The following is a 23,075-nucleotide window of genomic DNA, read 5'->3' on the forward strand; positions in this document are numbered from 1 at the left end:
TGGAGGGTCTGCATCCTACTTGTACTTGGGCCTACATATGGGGTTACACAACGCAGAAGCCGTGAGTGAAGTAGGTCTGGCTATGCCCACAGTTATGATGGCCGCTCCGTACCAGTGACCCGAGATTACAGTTTATTATCTCCGTCCGCGCTACATGGGGATCTCCAAGAGGGAGGGGCGTGAGCAGGGAGGCGGGGAGAGCTGTCACAGCTTGCCTCTCATTGGGTGGCAGAGCTCTGTGCTGGTTGCCAGAGTCGGTCTTGGCGAATGGTGTTGGGAAGCGGGCGTGGCGGTAGCCGGAAGGAGGCGTGCAGCAGCAGCAGCAGCAGCAGCAGGGGCCGGTGCCACGGCTGGTGGTGTCGCAAATTTGGGACGTTGCTCGTTTCCTCTGGTCTTCCCGAAAGCAGCGTCGCCTCCCCCCAGCCGGTCCGGTGAGAGATGCGTCCCGGCGGAGATCTGTGAGAGCGTCACTGGGAGCGGCCGGAGACATGGAGAACGAGTTCAAGAGCATAGACGATGAGAATCGCTGGAGCCCGCTGTACGGAGTGAGTATGGGCTGTACAAGTCTGTGGCTCTGTGTGTGTGTTCTGGTTGTACGTGTATGCGTTCTGGTTTTGTGTGTGCTCTTGTGCTTTGAGGTTCTGTGTGTGTGAGTTTGTGCATTTAGGTTTTGTGTGCGTTCAGGTGGTTTTGTAGGGTGTGCGTTCGTGTAGGGAAGGGTTTTATGGGTGTCTGCGTGGGTGGGCTGTGTGTGTGTCTGCGTGGGTGGGCTGTGTGTGTGTCGTGTGTCTGCGTGGGCGGGCTGTGGGTGGGCTGTGGGTGGGCTGTGTGTCTGCGTGGACGGGCTGTGTGGGCTGTGTCTGCGTGGGCTGGCTGTGTGGGCTCTGCGTGGGTGGGCTCTGCGTGTGTGGGCTCTGCGTGTGTCTGTGTGGGTCGGGTTCTGTGGGCTCTGTGTGTGTCTGTGTGGGCGGTATGTCTGTCAGTGCCTGCATGGGTGGGCTAGCTGCCTGGCTGTGTGTCCAAGGGTGGCCTGGCTGTCTGTGTATCTGTGGGGTGCTGACTGTCTTTGTGTGCCCGTGTGCGAGCTGTGTGATTGTGTACATACACCAGTGATCAGTGTATTATTTGAGAGTAGTATTTCTGTTTAATACCAACCAATGGTCCTGATTCAGGTTAGTATGTACTAACCTGATGTTTGTGCATGCGCAGGACCCATTCTATGCATGTGCAGGACGAGTCCTGCGTGATTTCTCGCAGTCCCCACTTAGCAACAGCATGATTGACATGCTTCAGCGTTTGAGTGCGGAGTGGAGGTGGCGACAGGGACTCCTCTACAAAACGGAGTGCAGAGGCTGTGCTCTGCATGTTTGGACTTTCTCAGATGGCCATGGTATGCAAACATCGGGTACTCGTTGCTGCGCCTCGGATAGCAGATGCTGGCAGGAGGCATCTTTTCCTACAGACGTCTCCTGTTACATTTAGTTGTACTTTATTGCACACTGCTTTCTGTGGCTGCGCAATACTGTACATCTATGTAACGTGTTTAGTATGATGTCCCTGTGTTCTGGCTGCCGGCGGTCACATGACCAACCCCAGCATCCCATACCCGAGAATCCTGACACATTTGGGAAGTAGTAAGTAGGCTATAACTTCTCTAACCCTCTGGTGGCGGCTAGGGCTAACCCAACCCCCCTAGTGCATAACCCTAATACACAAATGCCTAACCCTACCCCTTCAACCCTAATACACACACCGGTACTTACCTTCGGGATGTAAGTGTCTCGGTGACGGTCTCATGAGCGGTCATGCCAAACACCAACACTCTGAGACGGGCCCAATGGGCGTGATTTAGATGTGGTTGGAGTTGCTTCCTTGGAAGCAGCAGTGATAGCGCTGTATGGTGATGCAGCAGGAGGCATCTATTACAAGCAGACGCCTCCTGCTTCAGTAGCGATACGATCTGCGTCCTAGGATGCAGCATCGGATCACTCGCTCAGTGTCAGGTGGCTTGTGACACCCATGGGGACGTGAAAGCAGCCCATCGGATAAGCCAGGAAATCTCCGTACAACCACGGAAATTCCGGTCCTCTTACCTCCTCCTAAACGGCAGCAGCACATTTCCGTTTGTAGAAATGGAGGCCATTGTAGCCCCCTACCTGCCCCCCCACCGGCATCAGACTGCTTATCACTGACAGTCTGATGCAGGACTGCGTGCTACGTCACAGGACCCGTTAGCGCAGGTGAAGAATGGGTCTAGTGTATGTACAAAGTACCGATAATTGGTACTTTGTGATCTACAGCGCACCTCAAAACAAATCTAAATAACCCCCAATATGCAGACTACTACAGGATGTAGCAGGGTATACGTTTAATTTGCCAGCTGTCGGGATCACGGCAGTCAAGATACCTATGACGGAATCCCGACAGCTGGCAATGCTGACAGACGGAATATCGGCGCTACAGGACTATTCCCACTCGTGGGTGACCACGACACCCATAGAGTGGGAATAGAACTTGTGGCGAGCGCAACATGTGACCGAGCCTGCAAGGGGGACTCTTTGCGCTTGCCCCACTGCCAGCATACTGACGGCTGGGATGCCGCTGTCAGTATATTGTCGGCTGGCATCCTGGCCGCCGGTAAATCATACTAAACCCTGTAGCAGTGATATGTGATGAAGTTGATAAATGTTCTGGTCACTGCCTGACTTATGCCATACCACGTCACTTGGGTTTTATTGTGTGTCACATGATATTAGAATCCTGCTTTAGCCATGTTTTATTTCCTAGTTGTGTGTTTTTTTTATTTTTTATTGTGGCCTGAAATATGTTATCTGTAGAAGTAATGGTACAATGAGTGTTGGATGGAAATATGAATTGAAGCAAATTAAGTTTTATTGTTTTTGCTATGCATACTGTAATGTTTTTGGTTTAGATGCAGTCTGCTTAATACAGAATTCAGTTGTCTCCGCATAAAGCAGCTAAACCCGACCAAAGTGCTGGGAACGATCATGAAAAGTGCCATTTGGCCACCCAAACGGGTCACTTTTTGCACATTTCATCTCGCCACCACCAGAGGGTTCACGCTGAAATGCCGACTCCGGCAGCCATCGCACCCGAACGGAGCTACAATTGAAAAGCTCTGTTTGGGCACTATCTACTGGCTGCCAGCGGAAAAACAATTGAAGTCCGCCCAGTGTGTCTAAAATGTATACTGTATACTTCTCGTTATTAGGTTCTCAGTTGTGGTCTCATATTTTTGCATGTTTAAGGAAGTACAGTGCCACTTGTTAAGGGACCAGGGTCATATGCAAATGTAACCTGATTCTTAGTTGAGAATAATGTAAGACTGACCATTGTGCACCTAGACAAACCATTTTGCACTGCAAGAGATGCTAACACTTTTTTAAATTTATTTATTTGGCATGTAGGGTAAACGCTATATGCTTAGCTTTATTTTAACACTGCAATTTAGATTTCAGTTTGGACACCCCTTTCTCCAAACTAAGGGCGATATTCAATTGTGGCGCACTCTGGCAGCCACTAGATAGTGGCCAATAGAGCAATTCAATTGTTGCTCCGTTCGGGCGAGATTGCTGCCGGCACCTGCATTTCAACTTGCACCCCCTGGGTTGGCGAGCTGAAATGTGCAAAAAGTGAGCCAATGGCACTTTTCTCAACTGCGTCCAGCACCTTGTTCGGGTTTAGTCACTTTTGCGCGGTAAACTCGACTTCTATGGGCACGATCGGAGTAAACAAAACAATTGAATTGCGCCGTAATTCTCTCTGCACATTTTACATCTGTAAACATGGTTTTACCAAGGTGCAGTTACTTGTTCTGTCATAAAATGGCGTTACATCAGGGAAATATTGGAATTATAATCTGGCAGTGTATGTGAACATAATTATTCGTTTTCTTCCACACACTGAAAAAGGCCAGAAAATGTTTTCTTCAACTAGTTGGGAAAATTAGTCATGTTTGATTTTCCCAACTAATCGTTCTAGTATAGGGGGAACTTCCCCGTCAACTGAGCGATAAGTAGATGTACACTGGCCAGCAGTGTCCACCTACTTTTTCAACATTCTGATGGCTGTCACTGCCGGGACTGCCCCTGCAAGCCCGGGATCACCTGGTAATGGAGAGGGAGAAGTATCGGTTCTGCTGCCTTTAGTCTCGCTCCACGGGTGTCTACCCACCTCCCAATTTGCCCCCGACCCCAGGACACGTCTCCCATGCAGATGAAGCAGTAGAGCAGCCCTTTACCCGCTCCTGGCACTGTACCCTCCTCCTCCACCACTGCCATCAGCCGCTGTTTACGGGACATTGTGGTGGCACTGGGGTCACCCTTGTCTTCTCTCACTGTGCCGAGCACCCAGGGTGCAAAGTTTCTGCAGTTATCTGAGGAGAGGGCATTGTGCTGGCTCCCTCCCCCTGGGGCTGCTGACATTCGCTGCTGGTTTCGGAGTAGTTACTTGCCCTCTGCAGACTCTGCACAGGTACACCGTATCAGCCTCCCAAACCTGGAAGATTATCTATAGTGGGGATTGAAAGTTTGGGCACCCCAGGCAAAAATTCATTTTAATGTGCAAAAAGAAGCCAAGGAAAGATGGAAAAATGTCCAAAAGGCATCAAATTACAGATTAGACATTCTTATAACATGTCAAAAAAAAGTTTGATTTTATTTCCATCATTTACACTTTCAAAAGAGCAGAAAACAAAAAATGGCGTCTGCAAAAGTTTGGGCACCCTGCAGAGTTAATACCTTGTACTGCCCCCTTTGGACAGCTGAGACCTGGCAGTGTCATGGATTGTTCTCAGTCATCGTCTGGAAAGACCAGGTGATGTCAATCTCAAAGGTTTTAAAAGCCCAGACTCATCTGACCTTACTCCAACAATCAGCACCATGGGTTCCTCTAAGCAGTTGTGTAGAACACTGAAACTGAGAATAGTTGACGCTCACAAAGCAGGAGAAGGCTATAAGAAGATAGCAAAGCGTTATCAGATGCCCATATCCTCTGGTCGCAATGTAATTAAGAAATGGCAGTCATCAGGAACAGTGGAAGTTAAAAGCAAGATCTGGAAGACCAAGAAAAATATCAGACAGAACAGCTCGCAAGATTGTGAGAAAAGCAAGTCAAAATCCACGTTTGACTGCACGATCCCTCCAGGAAGATCTGGCAGACACTGGAGTTGTGGTACACTATTCCACTATAAAGAGATACTTGTACAAATATGGTCTTCATGGAAGAGTCATCAGAAGAAAACCTCTTCTACGTCCTCACCACAAAAATCAGCATTTGAAGTTTGCAAATGAACATATAGACAAGCCTGATGCATTTTGGAATAAAGTTCTGTGGACCGATGAGGTTAAAATCTAACTTTTTGGCCGGAATAAGCAAAGGTACGTTTGGAGAAGGAAGGGCACAGAATTTAATTAAAAGAACCTCTGTCCAACTGTTAAGCATGGGGGTGGATCAATCATGCTTTGGGGTTGTATTGCAGCCAGTGGCACAGGGAACATTTCACGAGTAGAAGGAAAAATGGATTCAATAAGATTCCATCAAATTTTGGACGCTAACTTGATGCCATCTGTGAAAAAGCTGAAGTTAAAGAGAGGCTGGCTTCTACAAATGGATAATGATCCTCAACACACCTCAAAATCCACGGTGGATTACATCAAGAGGCGTAAACTGAAGGTTTTGCCATGGCCTTCACAATCTCCTGACCTCAACATAATTGAAAATCTATGGATAGACCTTAAAAGAGCAGTGCGTCACAGACAGCCCAGGAATCTCAAAGAACTGGAAGACTTTTGTAAGGAAGAATGGGCGAAGATACCTCAAACAAGAATTGAAAGACTCTTGGCTGGCTACAAAAAGCGTTTACAAGCTGTGATACTTGCCAAAGGGGGCAGTACAAGGTATTAACTTTGCAGGGTGCCCAAACTTTTGCAGACACCATTTTTTGTTTTCTGTTCTTTTGAAAGTGTAAATGATGGAAATAAAGTCAAACTTTTTTTGACATGTTATAAGAATGTCTAATCTGTAATTTGATGCCTTTTGGAGATTTTACCATCTTTCCTTGGCTTCTTTTTGCACATTAAAATTAATTTTTGCCTGGGGTGCCCAAACTTTCAATCCCCACTGTACATATATAACTTATTGTAATATGTGTTTATAATAATAATCCATGTATACAAGATATTGAATTCTGCCTATCTAGCTACGTAGCCTTATATCAGGCTATATGTTTATATGCATGTTAAAGTCAGATTTAAATAAATAAAATAATAATTTAAGAAAATGCCCCAGTTTTACTAACATAATAAAAATGTATCTTTTCAAAACATGCAGAAGTAGGCAGACACTCTCTGGCTACTTCTGTGACATCACAAGTTGGAGAGGAGTTGGCTGGTCTGATGAAAAGTTGGCTGCTTAGTTGTAGGGAGGCCAATGCCGGGCCGCTTTTTTCAATCCGTTTTTTTTCCGAGCCTTGACACTCTAGGCTCTACGCCTCGCGGCTGCTCGACTGGGTCCTTCATTGGGCAGGCAGGAGGCTCCAGTCCCGGGTTTGAAATCGCTATCATTTTTGGGCCAAAATCCCAGGAATCCCGCTGATTCCGATCACTGGATTGGCCTCCCTAGTTGGCTGGTTTGCTGAAAAAAGTTGGTCATGTGAGTGGGGCAGTGTTTTAGTTGTTCAGTTGGAGGAACGTTGGTCTGGTGTATGGCCCAATTAACTTTATTCCCCACTCAGAACCAGGACCTTAAATTATAATTGCTGACCAAACTTCTGAAACCCCTTAAACTCTTTTAAACATGAATCCACTATTCAGTGTTTTGTACTTTAACAAAAACATAATCTGTTATTTAAATAAATTCTCTCAGCACATAGTAATTATAGTTTATATTGGGATGTGTTAATGAGAAATGTTACTCAATAAGTGAATCTTTAATGTGCTCATTGTTACTTGTTACTGTGTATCAGCTAGTTCAGCAGACCAGTTGCATAATGTTTTTTTTCTTACTTCAGTAAATGATCAACACACATCAAAGTCGTGTTTAAATCCAGTCAGCCAATGTGATAAATGTTAACTCTTAAAGTTTTTTTTTTTTTGTGTTTTTTGTTTGTTTGTAATAAGGTGTGTAACAGAATACTTATGGCTACAAATCGTAACCTAATCTGTTATTGATTTGGTCATAGAGATCCAAATATATTTATTTTATGAATGATTTTTAGAATAATTGATTTTTTGTGAAGTGATGCACATTCAAACAATTCCACAGAAATACCTGCGCAGCCAATAGCAAGTGACCAGCATGTAATTATTGCTTGTGTTTTCTTGTTGGCAATGCATTTCAACTGGCTTTCTGGGACAGTTGAAGTACATTACATATTCAGAACCAGCTGGTAAATTTGTTTGCTGAATTACTGATATTATTTAATGGCGACTTTCTTTTCTTTTTTTTTTTTTTGAGAAAAAGTTTTTATTGAATTTTATACTTTTAACAAGATATTCGTAAGGTATACATTACAGGTATCACACCTTGGCACATATCGCAGTTAACTGTTGAATAGCAGTGGCAGAATATCTATCTATGTACAACATCGAGTGAGTGAAGAATCAAACAGGCATGCATGCCTATATATAGAGAGCTGTCAATAGATAGTGTTATGCGTTTGGTATGTACCGTAGTTAGGGGCGAAGGAATATCTCTTAATGGAGCATTATAGCTTATAAAAGAGGAGCAGAGAGTAAACTTAACAATAGAAGTAGAAGAGAAAAGAGGCAAGAAGAGAGAAGAGAAAAGGGGGGAGGGAGAATTGGGAAGGGAGGTAAGGGAGGAATGGTCGGGCGGTCCCATCCGCCTGGGCAGTGCGTCAGATTATCCCTAGTTGGATAGGGTATTGTGATGATTCCAATTATCTTATATGGTAGTTAGCGGAGGTTCAGCACCGAAGTGTGACGTCCAGGGTGACCACGTAGTGGTAAAGTTATCTGGGGTGTCCCGGAGAACCGCTGTAATACGTTCCAGCCTATAAGTTTGCCATATAGCATTAATGGTAGCAGGGGTTGTGGGGGGTGATAGGGATTTCCAGTTAGCCGCAATTTGGCATTTGGCCGTGTTTAGGATATGCTTAATTAGCTTCTGTTGGTGGCGAAGGGTGTGAGGTATTGGGCGAGAGAGCAGGGACTAGAGAGGTGACATCGGGATCGTCAATCCGAGGACCTTAAAAATAAGTCTATGGACCCTAGTCCAATATCCCTTAATTTGCGGGCAGTTCCACCAAATATGCAGCAGGGTTCCGCGCTGGCCACACTGACGCCAACAGCTATCCGAGCAGGAGGGGTAAATTGAATGGAGACGCGATGGTACCAGGTACCAACGATAATATAATTTGTAGGCATTTTCTTTAATTCGGACCGAAATGGAGCTCGTGGAAATTTCCTGCCTAATCTTAGACCACTCATCTGACGTCAGGGTTTCACCCACCTCCCGTTCCCATGCTACTTCGTGGGTTTCCTTCAGGGGCGAGTTGTGAGCTAACAAGATTTGGTATATAGTTGAGAGTAAGCCTTTAGTTGATCGGCAGGTGCAGCAGAGGGATTCAAAGCTCGATTTACCTCCCATGGGCGGTGTTCCAGGGGTAAAGGCAAAAAAGTGGCGTATCTGTAAGAATTGATAAAAGGTTGAACGTGGGAGCGAGAAACGGGATTGCAAGTCGTCAAACGTGGGGAATGTATGTAGCGGAGCAATGTCCAGAAGGAATAGTGTGTTACGGTTGGTCCAGGAATCAAAAGCTAAGTGGTTCTCCCCTGGCGGGAATGCCGGGTTGTTCCATAGAGGGGTGAGTAGAGGGTGGAAGGAGCGTAGCCGGTAAAGACGTGAGCAAAGGTCCCATATGGCAAGGGTAAATTTCACTGTGGGCAACAGCGAGGAAGCGGGGGGACGGCTATTCGGTCGACACCAGAGCAGGCTGTAGGGGGAATATCTGTGGAGTGTGGTAGCCTCCAGATGTGTCCAGATTCTGTGTCCAGGATTATCGTGCCAAAGGACACATGTGGTTAGGTGAGCAGCTCTATAGTATTTAAGGAGGTCAGGAACTCCCAGGCCCCCCTCTAGACGATGCTTTTGGAGGATTCTCATCTTTACTCTGGGCTTTCGCCCTGCCCAGATAAATCTGGTAAGGTCTGCTTGGAGATTTTTAAGGATTGAGGTGGGGACGTGGATGGGAAGAGTTTGCCACAGATATAACAGACGGGGCAGTAGTGTCATCTTAACGGCTGTCATCCGTCCAAACCAGGATAGGATGTATTTATTCCACTTTGTCATATTGTGTTTAATAGAGGTTAAGAGTCTGGGAAAGTTGGCAGCATAGAGACCAGAGTAGGACTTAGTAAGATAGATGCCCAGGTATTTGAGTTTATCAGCTCGCCAAGCACATGGGAAGGAGGCCTGTAGGAGTCGAAGATCTGGGTCCGCGACATGTAGGGCCAATATTTCGGTTTTGTCTGAGTTAATGTTGTAATTTGAAAACCGACTGTACGTAACTATCTCCTCCATCAGATGTGGGAGGGAGGCAGGTGGGTCAGTCAGGGTGAGGATGACGTCATCGGCATATAGAGCAATTTTGTGATTGTGAGTTCCCGACATGATACCAGATATGTTACGGTTCAGCCTAATTCTAGCTGCTAACGGTTCCATAATGAGGGCGAAGAGTAGGGGGGAAAGGGGACAGCACTGTCGAGTGCCGTTACGTATGGGTAGAGGGTCGGAAGAAAGGCCATTAATTAAAATGGAGGCTGAGGGATTCTGATACAGCGATGTAACGCCTTTGTAAAAGGCGCCATGCAAGCCCATATTTAGGAGTGTCTGTTGTAGGAATGGCCAGGCCACCCTGTCGAAGGCCTTTTCTGCGTCGAGGGCCACGACTAGCGTCGAGAGAGACTTGTCTTGTGCCAACTGGATGAGGTCAATGAGACGCCTAGTATTATCTGCGGCCTGTCTGGAGGGAATGAAACCGACCTGGTCGGGGTGAATGAGGGAGGGTAGGAATGGAGCTAGTCTGTTAGCCAAGATTTTGGCGAAAAGCTTTAGGTCCACATTCAGGAGCGAGATGGGTCGATAGTTCTTCATCTCCAGCGGGTCCCTGTCGGGTTTCGGAATGAGGATAAGATTGGCCCTAGTGGTGGCTGCGTCGAATGAGTCCCCGTCCAGGATTGCGTTAAACAGAGATTGGAGCATGGGGAGTAAAGAGGTTGTAAATTTTTTATAATATAAAGCGGTAAAGCCATCAGGGCCAGGGGCTGCGGTACGGCGTAGCTGCTGAATGGCCACTGAGATTTCCTCTGGAAATGGGGGCATTGAGTGTCAATATGTCCGAATCGGAAAGCTTAGGGAGTTTGCAAGCGGATAGATAGTCTCGGAGTTTAGAGACGTGATTAGGATCAGTATCTAGAGTGGAAGGGAGATTGTACAAGGATGTATAATAATCCCGAAATTGGGCGGCCATTCGTGACGGGTCAAACGTGGTGGACCCGTCTGCACAGCGCAGGGATACAATGCGATTTTGAGTGCGTTTCGCTCTTAGTTTTTGGGCTAGTAAAGTGTCAGCCTTATCTGATTTCTCGTAGAACCTCTGAGGTGCCCATAAGAGTGCCTTGACTGCCTTTTTGGTGAGGATTTGGGATAGCTGACCCTTAACTGCTAGGAGTTTGAAATACGTTTTCTTTCTGGGGCGGTGCTGATGCAGAAGGGTCAAGGCGGCAAGTTCTGATTCTAAGACTCGGATCCGTTGGGCTTCAGTTTTCTTTTGGGCAGCCGAAAGGCTTATAAGGTAGCCTCGGATGGTGGCCTTATGTGCTTCCCATATTAGGGGGGGAGGGATGTCTGGAGTCGCATTTTCCGCATAATAGTTAGCTAAGGCGGTGGCAGTATCAGCTACGGTGCATTTTTTAAGCAGGAGAGATTCATTTAGTCGCCAGAATCTGGTGGGGAGGGGTGAGGAGGATGAGATCTCGAGCAGAACAGCAGAGTGATCCGACCAGGAGATAGGGAGTGTCTGGGCACTGAGGAGTTTACGGGTAGTGTCCCGGTCAACGAACATATAATCTATACGGGTATAGAGGTCGTGAGGTGGGGAGTAGTGAGTGAAGCCCTTCGCCGAGGGGTACAAAGTCCTCCAACCGTCATACAGGTTATAAAGTGATAAATGTGCTTGTAGACGCTTGGCCAGTTTGGTGGGAGTAGAAGCGGTAGAGGTGGGGCGAGATCTGTCATGGAGTGGATCCAGTGTGACATTGCAGTCTCCACCAATTATAGTCATGCCCGTAGGAAGGCGGGATAGGCTGTCAAAAAAGGCTGTAAATAGAGTACCCTGCTGCGCATTAGGGGCATATATGGAGGCCAAGATCAGAGGAGCTTGGTTATAGGAACATGAAAGGATAACGTAACGGCCCTGGGGGTCCGAGACAGTGTCGTGAACAGTTATAGGGAGGCCTCGACGGATCATAATAGCGGTTCCTCTTCGTTTGGTAGGCATGTTTGAATAATAGACATGTGGAAATTGTTTGCAGGACATAGAGAGGTGTGGGGGTTTAAAATGGGTCTCCTGAATTAGTACCACATCAGACTTTTGTCTGTTAAAGAATTGGATGGCCATGGCTCGTTTGGTGGGAGAGTTAAGGCCGTTAGCATTAACCGATATAATTTTCAGGGTCATGGTGGGAAGAACTGTGGGCGACGCAAACAGAGGGGCGGGATGGAACCGGTCCGACCATGGGGATGGAGAGGAGGAGAGAGAAGGGGAAAGAGTCTGTATGAAAATACAGAGGGGGAGAACCTTTTCCTGTAGAAGGGCAAGGTTTAACACAGAAAGGAAAGACGCCGTCCTGGCGTATCCTTCGGGTGGGGACGTGGCTTTGTGACAGAACGATAAGTAGGGTAAGGAGGAGCATAGGGGAGGGAGAGGTTGTAGCAGGAACGACCAAGTGACAGGGGGAATAGGGGGAGCTAGGAGAATTGTATTATTAAGATAGATAGGAGTAGTGTGAGCGGTATAGACAGTGAGGGAGAAGGATAAAGCATGCAGTGTTATCAAGTACTAAACCAACATCGGTCTTACCAGGAGATTATGAACAGTAACAAATGAGCACCATGCTAATCATGGGCCAACATGAACAAACATGAAAACAAACTATAGAAATAAAAAGAGGAAAAAAAAAAAAAAAGAAACAACTTGACACTCACGCGTAGCCAAGTGGACAGCATCGCCCATGGCGTCACAGCCAGTCGGCCACGCGGAGAGCCTGAAAAAACGCATGTGAATACGTAGCAAACCGACGTATTAAAGCATGCAGGTTAAAGCATTCAGAAATTATAAATATCACATTTAACAAGGATTGTATCATGGGGTGCCTAAGAGCATTCAAGTAGAAGACCACTCCGGGGCCGGGGCCCTCGGGCTTGAGATTAAGGACGACATCTGATCTTGGGTTGATTCAGGGAGATCTTCAAAAATGCCGAAAGTTTTAAGTAGGTCAGCTCCTTGTGTTGGGGTCTTGACTGTGAAGGTGTTTCCGTTCTGCGTCACTTGCAGTAGGAAGGGGAAGCCCCATTTGTATTTTATGGAATGGGCTCGGAGAACTTTGGTGATGTGGGCTAGGTCTCTGTGCTTTTTGAGGGTGGAGGGGGCGAGGTCCTGGAACAGCTGTAACTGGGAGCCGGCATAAGAGAACGTCGGTAGTCCTCTAGCCGCCAGCATGACTCGCTCTTTGGTGGTGTAGTAATGAAAACGTATAATTACGTCACGTGGCGGTTGGGTCGGAGGCGGTCTAGGGCGGAGAGCCCTGTGGGCACGGTCCAGCTGGAGAAGGGCCTCGGGGACATTCGGCGTTAGTTGCAAAAAAAGGTTCTCCAGATACTCGGGGAGAGAGCTAGAGGCCACACTTTCAGGGATGTTGCGGACTCGGATGTTATTCCGACGATTGCGGTTGTCCATATCCTCTAGTTGGTCTTTGTACGCTTCCATATCTGCCCGAATATCCAAAAGTTCCTGCTCCACCACCGTTTGAAATTGGCAGACGTCGTCCACTTTGCGCTCAAGTGTATCCGTGCGGGAGCCCAAGTCGGCTATTTCAGATCTAAACTCCGTTAAAACCGATCTCATTTCTGACTGGATCGTTTTCGTAACGATAGCCACCACATCTTGAGTGGTCAGTGGGCTGCTGGAGGTGGCGATGTCAGCAGGATCAAAGGATTGATCAGTTGAAGGCGAGCTCCGGGTGGAGGAGCCGGCCCTCTCCCAAGCACGCAGGACACTAGCTTTAGGTATCTGAGAGTTCTTGCGGTTCTTTTGTGACATTGTAAATGAGGCGTCTTGTATCAACGTGTTAGAATAATGCAATATGCACGGCAGAGCCCCCTGTCACTTCGTGGTCGTTATGCTTAAGGAGCCATGAGCTCTATGAGGCTCAGCTAGCGGGGAAGGGAGTTTGGTTTGGTAGTAGAGTGCAGATCACACTTGTTGACCGTACCTGTGGTGGGCAGGCGGGATAAAGGCTATTTATACACCCGCAATGCTGGACCGCTGTTATCTTTGCAGCTATCCGCCGGGCTCAGGGTGGCCGAGTGAACGTGGGCTCCCAGGGAGCAGCCACCTCAGTTGGTGAGGGGGGAAGCCAGGCGTGTGTGACGGAGGATAGGCCGCACTCCTGTTTTGTAGGCCCGTAAAGGTCCGGGCAGGTTGTCGTAGGGAGCGAGGAGCACCTCCAGAGCGCGGGGTTCCCCGAGTATGCGGCTCAGGGTGCCGTGGCGCAGGAGGCCCGGGAGACCTGTGTCGCCGGCCCCGGACAAGCTGCTGTTCGCAGGGGTGAGGCAGAGGTATCGCGGGTCCCGCGATAGGCAGCGGGCCACTTGGGGACTCACCCGCTAAGTCGGAGAGCGCGGTGCCCCCGCGTCTGATGGACTCCGCTGCAGGCTGAGGGCATATACTGTGTATAGCTGGGTTCAATGTATGCAGCTCAGGCCGGGTGCAGTGTGCCTGCTGTGAGTATATAGGCAAGGGATATGGATCAGCTGCTGGGAATGTGTGAAAGTCCCTGCAGCACACACACCAACAGTCTGCAGCAACCAGGATAGGCAGGAGAGTGTGCACGCAGGAGCTTCTCATTCATAACTGTTTCCCCTGCAGTAAGGGCTCACCTCACAGCCCACAAGATGGCCGCCGCTACTCAGTGAGTGTCTCCAGAGGTCTTCCGTGCGCTCCGTTCCACGGCTCCTGGCGCTCTGTGCAGGTGATGCGGTCTCCACAGTGAGCGGTGAGTCAGTCTCCAGCGGGCTATATATTCAGAGGCTCGGTCACAGGGCCTCCGTGCGCGGCGCCACGGCGCGTCCCGGTCCGTCGTCAAAATTGAGTCCCCGGCTTGGCAGACGTGGGAGGGCCGCAACCCGCAGAGACGGCCGGAGCCGGCTCCCGATTCCGCGGCGCCTACCCACGAGTATGGGGGTGTTAAGGAGAGGAGAGGGGGTTAAATGGGGCTGGGAGAGGGGTGTCCGTGTGCAGATAAGGGGCTTTTTGTAGCTGTGTAAGCCGGAGCTCCACACAAACACATCCACTGCAGTTGCCAGCCAGGCCACGCCCCCCGACTTTCTTTTCTTAACAAATCCATTGATAAATCTCCCCTCTATGAATAGATGAGCCAGGTGCCGCCGTCAAAATCTATCCATCCTTACTAAGATAATCTTACTTTACATGACAGGCAGGCATATGGGTGTGTCCTCATACACCTAGCCTCAATACCCCATACAGCGTGAGACGCCCAGCGTGACTGAGTTGCTCAGAGAGGTGTAGAATACAGACTTTATTAAAATTTCTCTAGCATCCATAAGGGATATTGGGGAGACTTCGTACGATGGGCTATAGACGGGGTCCAAAGTAGCCGGTGCACTTTACATTTCTTCACTGGGTGTGGTGGCTTCTCTCCTCTATGCCCCCCTCCCACAGGCAGTTTAGAAAAAGTGCCCTCAGGAGAGGATGCACATCTCTGCAGCTCCAGAGAGTTTTCTTCAATTTCTTTTAAACGTTTGTCATTTTTGGTATACTGCTTGGGCAACAGCATACCTGCACCGTGGCAGTTAGGAGGGGGGGGGGGGGGGCGGTCACCGGCCTTGCGAGGTGCAGAGATGCTTCCCCCGCTGCATGACCACCATCCTGAGGGGTTGTTGTTCAGCGGGGCACTGCGCCTTGACTGTCACAATCACAGCACGCCGCACACCTCTAACATATGCCTGAAGGTGACGACTGTGGTGAGTACAAACTGGGGGCCCCGCTGGGGGGTCCCCCGGTTCAAAGTGCGGCTGATCGCGGGCCCGGCATACGGGACCCTCCTGGGGGGCACCCCATGTAGACTGGTTTAAAATAGCTTGAACTAGCACTTGTGTGATGTTTTTAAGCAAACCAGGAGACATTGCCAGTATATAGCTCCAGCACCATTACAAGGGGCGGGGCTACCTCAGAGCAGGGCCAGAGGCATTTTGGCGCATTCCTCTGCTTAATGCAGCCACAGACAGTACACACAGCGCTTTCTGCCTCACAAGACACGTTGGAAAATTGGTACAGGGTGTAGCAAAGGGGGAGAGCTGCTATTGTACACTATCTGGGTCCTCTACAGGACAGAAATTATTGGTGTTACTGTGATATAAATAGCTGTCAGCCTCACTGGGACTGTGCAGCTAGGGATGTGCTTGTGTCTCTCTCTCTGTGTGTTTCCTCTCACATACAGTAAGGGCAGGCTTGAAAAGTATTACTGTCTGTGTGTGTGTTATTGTGCTTACTGTGAAACATGGGTAAACACAAGCTGTGCAGTGTATGTCACACTAGATTCTCTCCATTGTCATCTGATTCTGTTTCTTGTGAACAATGCAGCCAATCTTCACAAATCTGTGAAGGTGCTGGGGAGAGGGTCCAGAGCCCTTCTGGCTAGGGTCTCTTAAAACTATGATGTCAGATATGTCATCCCAGCTCACTGCTAATGTACAGAAAACTAGGGCAGATGTTACACAGCCCCCCTCTCTCATACAGGTCCACAGAAGCGTGGTTTACCTGCTCTACTCTCTGATACAGATGAGGATGGGGAGGACTTAGATCCCGTTAGTGGGGATTCCGATTCTACTCAGGGTATTGAACCCCTCATTCTGGCTATACAGGACGTGTTAAAGCTCCCTCTGGAGGACGCTGCGTCACAGCAGTCGTTTTTCTTTACACATAACAAGCCTAATGTCACTTTTCCAGATTCTGCATAGTTAGATGACCTATTCAAGTTAGCCTGGAAAAATCCAGACACAAAATTCCAAGTGTCAAAAAAGTTTTTACGCACTTTCCCATTTGCTCCTGAAGGTAGGAAATTCTGGGGAGAACCCCCGGGGTTGATGTATCAGTCTCACGACTATCCAAAAAAGGCGATAATGCCTTCCCCGGGCTCCTTTACCATAAAGGATCCGTGGGACAGAAAAATAGAAGCTATGCTCAAATCTATTTACATGGCAGCAGGTGTATCACAAAGGCCGGTCATTGCTGGTTGCTGGATGACTCATGTCATTCATTAATGGGCTACTCAAATTCAGGAGGGCCTCTCCGGGGATATTGCCTCTGGTCACTACAGTGACCCACCTAAGGCATATTCAGGACACTGCACGCGTCCTGTGTGATTCGCTCAAGGAGATGGGCTATATTAATGCTAGGACTTCTTCCATGGCAGTGTCGGCACGCACGGCCTTGTGGTTGCGTCAGTGGATAGCGGACGCAGAATCCAAGCGCAGTGTGGAATTTCTCCCCTTTTCTGGGGAATGGCTCTTTGGGGTTGAGTTGGATACGTGGATTTCCAAAGTCACTGCTGGGAAATCCACGTTTCTCCCCTCTGGGGCCCCGCCGGCGGGACGCTCCTACGCAGGGCCGTCTGTTCAGTTCTTTCGGTCTAACAGATTTCGATGTAGGGCCAGAGATGCCTCCAATGCGGCTAGAGGTACCAGAGGTAAGACAAGAAAGCCTGCAAACTTCGGTTCTCAGGAACAGTCCACAAGTTATGCTTCCGCTATGGCCTCAGCATGATGGTGCCCACCCACCCTGAGGGGATCTCGAGGTGGGAGCTCGTCTGCGACACTTCAGTCGCTTCTGGGAGGTTTCCTGCCAGGATACCTAGGCTACAAGCTAGAGTTCGACTGTGCTCCTGCCCAACAGTTTTTTAAATCAAGCTTACCAGCTTCTGAGGATACGTAGGTTACGTTACGACAGGCCATCCAAAAGTTGGTCCAGTCACGCGTCATTGTTCCAGTACCAATACCTCAATGAGGAAAAGGTTACTACTCCAACCTGTTTATGGTACCGAAGCCGGACGGTTCGTTGAGACCCATTTTTTATCTGAAGTCCTTCAATCCTTATCTGAAGGTGTTCAAGTTCAAAATGGAATCCTTGCAAGCAGTGATTGCAGGCCTGGAACAGGAATTCATGATTTCCTTGGATATCAAGGACACCTAGCTTCATATCCCGATTTTTCCACCTCATCAGGCGTACCTGAGGTTTGCCCTGCTGGACGATCACTACTAGTTCCAGGCACTACCCTTCGGCCTATCCACAGCTCTGAGGGTTTCACAAAGGTGATGGCGGAGATGATGTTCCAGGGGTCAATGTTGTCCCTTACCTGGATGATCTTCTGATCAACTTATAGAAGTCCCACCTGGAGCCAACTCGGCGGCTCCTGTTCCTGGGGTTGTTGCTGGATACTGTGGCCCAGAAGGTGTTCCTACCAGAGGACAAGGCGAGAACACTTCAGAAGATGATCTGCATGGTGCTCCGACCTACTCGAGTGTCCATACATCTTTGCATAAGATTGTTGGGAAAGATTGTTACCTCATACGAGGCGATCCAATATGGGAGGTTCCATGCCAGAACATTTCACTTGGATCTCCTGAGCAAGTGGTCCGGGTCACATCTACAGATGCACCGGATGATTCGACTGTCACCTCAGACCAGGATTTCCCTCCTATGGTGGCTGCAGTCTTGCAATCTACTGGAGGGCCGCAGTTTTGGGATTCAGGATCGGACCCCCCTCACGACATATGTGAGTCTACGAGGATGGGGAGCTGTCACCCAAGGGGCGCAGTTCCAGGGCAGGTGGTCAGCCCATGAAAGCCTCCTTTCGATCAACATTCTTGAACTTTGGGCGATCTACAATGCTCTGCTTCAGGCCTCTCCTCTGCTCAAGGATCACGCGATCCAAGTACAGTAGGGCAACGCCACAGCAGTGGCGTACGTCAATCGGCAAGGAGGGACAAAAAGCAGAGCCTGCATGCAAGAGGTGTCAAGGATGCTCCTCTGGGCAGAAAGAAATGCAAGAGCATTGTCGCAATCTTCCGGGTGTCGACAACTGGGAAGCGGACTTCCTGAGTCGTCACAATCTCCACCCAGGGGAGTAGGGACTCCACCATCAGGTATTCCAACAGATCATCCCAATGGTAGGGCTTCCCGCAGATAGACATGATGGCTCCTCGCTCAACAAGAAGCTTCACTGGTATAGCTCACAAACCAGGGACCCCCAGGCGAGGACAGTGGATACACTGACGTTGCCTTGGCCCTACCGGCTGCTCTTCCTGTTTCCTCTGATTTTGTTGCTCCCAAGGGTTCTCAAGTGAATCAGAAATCAAGGAGTACTGGCAATTCTTATTGCCCCGGATTTGGCCTCGGAGGGCTTGGGACGCGGATCTTCTGGAAATGTCTGTCGAAGACCCTTGGCATCTACCACTAAGAAGAGATCATCTTCAACAAAGACCGTTCGTCTATCCAGACTTACGGCTATTTTATTTGACGGCATGGAGGTTGAGCGGAACCTCCTACCTCACAAGGGCCTTTCCAAATAGGTTATTGCTACCATGGTTTAGGCCTGGAAACCTGTGACATCAAAACTCTATCATATCTGGAGAAGATGTCTCTTGGTGTGAGGAACGCACACATCCGCCTGCAGAGTTCCACTTGGGATGTTTCTTACATTACCTGCAGGCTGGTGTGGATAAGGGCTTACGTCTGGGTTCCATTAAGGTCCAGATTTCATCTCTCCATTTGCTTCCAGAAGAAATTGGCAATGTTGCCAGAAGTTCAGACCTTCTTGCAAGGGGTACTGCACATACAACCTCCCGTTTGTGCCACCCACGGCACTTTTGGGATTTGAATGTGGTGTTGAATTTTCTACAGTCCTCCTGGTTTGAACCTCTGATGACGGTAGAAGACAAGTACCTCACGTGGAAGACCGTGATGTTACTGGTCCTGGCTTCTGCTAGGTGTGTCTCAGAATTGGGGGCCGTATCGTGTAAAAGTCCATACTTGGTCTTTTACGAGGACAGAGACGAGCACAGGACTAGGCAGCAGTTCCTGACGAAGGTTGTCTCTTCATTTCACCTGAATCAACCTATTGTGGTTCTGACACTTCTGCTCATCCGGAGGCATTGGATGCTGTGCGAGTCTTGAAGATCTATGTCAAGCGAACGGCTCGGATCAGAAAGACTGATTCCTTGTTCGTGCTCTATGATGCGCAGAAGAAGGATTGTCCTGCTTCGAAGCAGGCCATTGCTCATTGGCTTAGATTTACCATCCAATAGGCCTATGTGTCGGCAACCTTACCTGTTCCTAAGTCTCTGAAAGCCTACTCTACAAGATCTGTGGGCTCCTCCTGGGCGGCTGCCCGAGGAGTCTCGGCCTTGCAACTATGCTGAGCTGCTACCTGGTCAGGGAAGAACACCTTTGTGAAGTTCTACAAGTTTAATACCCTGGCCAAAGAGGCTACCCAGTTTGGGCAGACTGTGCTGCAGCAGTCTCCGCAAGTTCCCGCCCGTTCTGGAAGCTTTGGGACGTCTCCATCATACTAAGTCTCCCCAATATCCCTTATGGATGCTAGAGAAAATAGGATTCTAATTACCTACCGGTTAATCATTTTCTCGTAGTCCATAAGGGATATTGGGTGCCCGCCTAAGTATATTGACTTTTCTGCAGGTTCTCTGTTATGCGGTTACCTGTTCAACTGTTGCTGTTACCAGCCGTTGCTGGTTGTTAAATGTTCGTGGTGTGCTGGTATTAAATCTCACCACCCTTTGTTATCATGTTCCTTCTCTCATGTCCTACTAAGTCTCCCCAATATCCCTTACATAGGCGTGTGCAGACACTGACAGGCGGGTGCCGCTCCGGACACCCCCCCCCCCGCCCCCCCACCCCCTCCACGGCATTATAGTGTTCCCTCACCTCCCCTGTCCTGGATATAGACTGCTTACCTGGGCCGCCCAGGTGAGCAGTCTATATCCAAGACAGGGGAGGTGAGAGAACACTATAATGCCGTGGTGGGGGGGGGGGGGGGGGGGGGGAGTCCGGAGCGGTACCCGCCTGTCAGTGTCAGCGCACGCCTATGATCCCGAGAAAAGGATTTACCGGTAGGTAATTAAAATCCTATTTATGCGTTACTGATCCAACAAAACACCACCCGAGTGTACTACAGATGAAGGGGCTGTGACTATAACCATACAAAAATTACGTTTAAGCACATACAAAGTTGCAGATGAAGCACAGTTTAACTTGGCATGATAAAAAGCCGAGACGGTTGCATTGTATACAGATTCAGACTTATTCGAACAGAGATGTACAAATGTTGTACATCAAATTGATCAGCGCAATTTAGCAAAGTAGTTTTGTCACTTTCAGCTTTATTTTTGCAAATACATTTTGAGCTAAAAAGACTCAGTGCAGCAATCTTCTGCGACCTGGTGTTCTGAGAGGGGTTGTTTGGCACAACTTAAGAAACAGTGTATAAAGACATATTTGTAGTACTAGAAACAGCTGATAACTGAAAGTTCTGTAGCAAGTTACTTGATCATCCTATTGAGGCACACTCTGTCTGCATTTCAGCACATCTATCTATCTATCTATCTATCTATCTATCTATCTATCTATCTATGTCATACATGCCGACATTCTGGCTGCTCTCTGCGGGAGAGAGCAGCCAGGACGGCTCAGCAGGGGGGCAGGGGAGGGCTGTGACGTGGGGAGGAAGAGGACCGGGGGCGGAGTTACAGTGCCACATCCTTTAAGCCACGCCCCGCTCTGTAATGCTGTGATCCCCGGCATTACACTGCAGGGGGCGTGGCTATGATGACGCGATTCAGCAAGAATCGCGTCATCAACTGCCCGGACCGCCCACTCAACTGCCCGGACCGCCCACTTTACACACTAAGTGGGCGGACGGGCAGGGGGACCCCTTATTCCGGGAGACTTGCCTGCTCTTCCGGGGGGGGTCACCCGATTTTCGGGAGCCTCCCGGCCATTCCGGGAGAGTAGGCAAGTATGATCTATGTGCAGTATTCAATTGATTTATTGCTGGCAGCCAGTAGATTGCGCGCAAGGGAGTTATTCAGTTGTTGCTCCGTTTGGGTGCGATCTGCTGCCGGCATCAGTATTTCAGCTCGCACCCCTGAGGGTGTCGAGCTGAAATAAGCTGAAAGTGACCCGTTTCAGTGCTCAAACAGGGCTTGATTAGTTACGCCCATTACTTTGTTCGGGATTTAACTGGTGTATGCGATATATTGAGCTTTTAAATCACATCCTACCTGCATTTCACCATTACTTTATATCTAGCATTATTTTCATGTAACATTTCGGTTAAAATAAGCATACCTTACATTGTGAGCTGTGATTTCAGCAGATTCAAGTCACATGATCAGCAACATCCTGTCTGCTTTTTACCATTCCTATCTATTAATATGTCTATCCAGGGAAATGGTGTGGCTGGAACTATAGCTCCAGTCCTGCACATAAAAATAGGCCCGTCGTCATATTGGCAAGATAATGATTCGCTGCACACAGCCGGCAATAAATCTTAATCATATTAAAGTTAAAATGCAATGTTTCTGCTTTTACATATTTAGGGAGGCACTGGGGCTGGTTTAGGGGGGTGTTCACACTCGCATGTCTTTTGCCACTCCCACACAGCACTATAGTCCGCTGTCCTCAGTGGTGTAGATCAGTGGTTCCCAACCTCGATCCTCAAGTACCACCAACAGTGCATGTTTTTCAGGTCACCTAGCAGTTGAACAGGTGTATTCATTACTCACTGACACATTTTAAAAGACCCACAGATGGAGAAAATTATTTCACTTGCAATCCTGTGAGGAGACCTGGAAAACATGAACTGTTGGGGGTACTTGAGGACTGAGGTTGGGAACGACTGGTGAGAGCATTGAGTAATGCATTGTTTTTCACTTATGGCGGGATGTTGGTCTGGTGTCTCCTAAAATAGAGGACCTAAGACTTTTAGCACACCATGTAAAATTCTTTGGCACAGAATTGTATTACTTCCTATATCTTTAGTCTTTATACTCATTAAGACCTAGCTTAATTGAGGTTACCGTCCTTGCTGCGTAAATTAGTAAATAGTGTTTACAAGTCTAATAAAAGGAATATGTGGAGTTTCAAACAAGGTACCTGGTTTACCAGAATGCCTCTAAAGAGTGATGGTAAAATATCACAGTGAAATCTAAAGTACATTTCAGAGGACTTGTTAGTCCTTGTTAGCACAACCTCTGCAAACGTATTTCCACTTCAGCCTCTGCAAACTTTTTTCACAAAATAGTTTAACGTGATTTTTTCCGTTATTGTGAAATTATGGACTGTAGATAAATATGAAGACCCAATACATTTTTGTTTGGTTTCTCAGGAAAGAGGATGTATGTTTCTACATTGTTTACTTTACCTGTTCTGTGTGTGTGTGTGTGTGTGTGAAACAAACCGTAATGGGTCTGCATATTCTGTATTGCAGTTTGCTTTTACGTGCTCTGTGACTGTTCAGTGATAATGAAGTTCCTTTTATCATTTGATGATGCGTGTGTGTGTGTATATGTGTGTGTGTGTGTGTATGTGTGTATATATATGTGTATGTATATATATATATATATATATGTATATATATATATATATATATATATATATAATATTATACAGTTGTGCTCATAAGTTTACATACCCTAGCAGAATTTGTGATTTTCTG

General features: G+C 48.2%; 1 protein-coding gene across 1 annotated transcript in view; it reads left to right on the plus strand.

Annotated features, from left to right (window-relative positions):
- The first annotated feature begins 212 nt into the window (after positions 1-212).
- PTPN2 (protein tyrosine phosphatase non-receptor type 2) overlaps positions 213-23,075 on the plus strand; it is a 179,565-nt gene continuing 156,702 nt past the window's right edge. Inside the window, exon 1 of the mRNA XM_063923421.1 lies at positions 213-545. Within this exon, the coding sequence (XP_063779491.1) occupies positions 489-545 (57 nt within the window). The 5' untranslated portion in view covers positions 213-488. The remainder of the gene's footprint in view (positions 546-23,075) is intronic.

This window comes from Pseudophryne corroboree, chromosome 5, assembly GCF_028390025.1.
Source record: "Pseudophryne corroboree isolate aPseCor3 chromosome 5, aPseCor3.hap2, whole genome shotgun sequence".
Classification (NCBI taxonomy): domain Eukaryota; kingdom Metazoa; phylum Chordata; class Amphibia; order Anura; family Myobatrachidae; genus Pseudophryne; species Pseudophryne corroboree.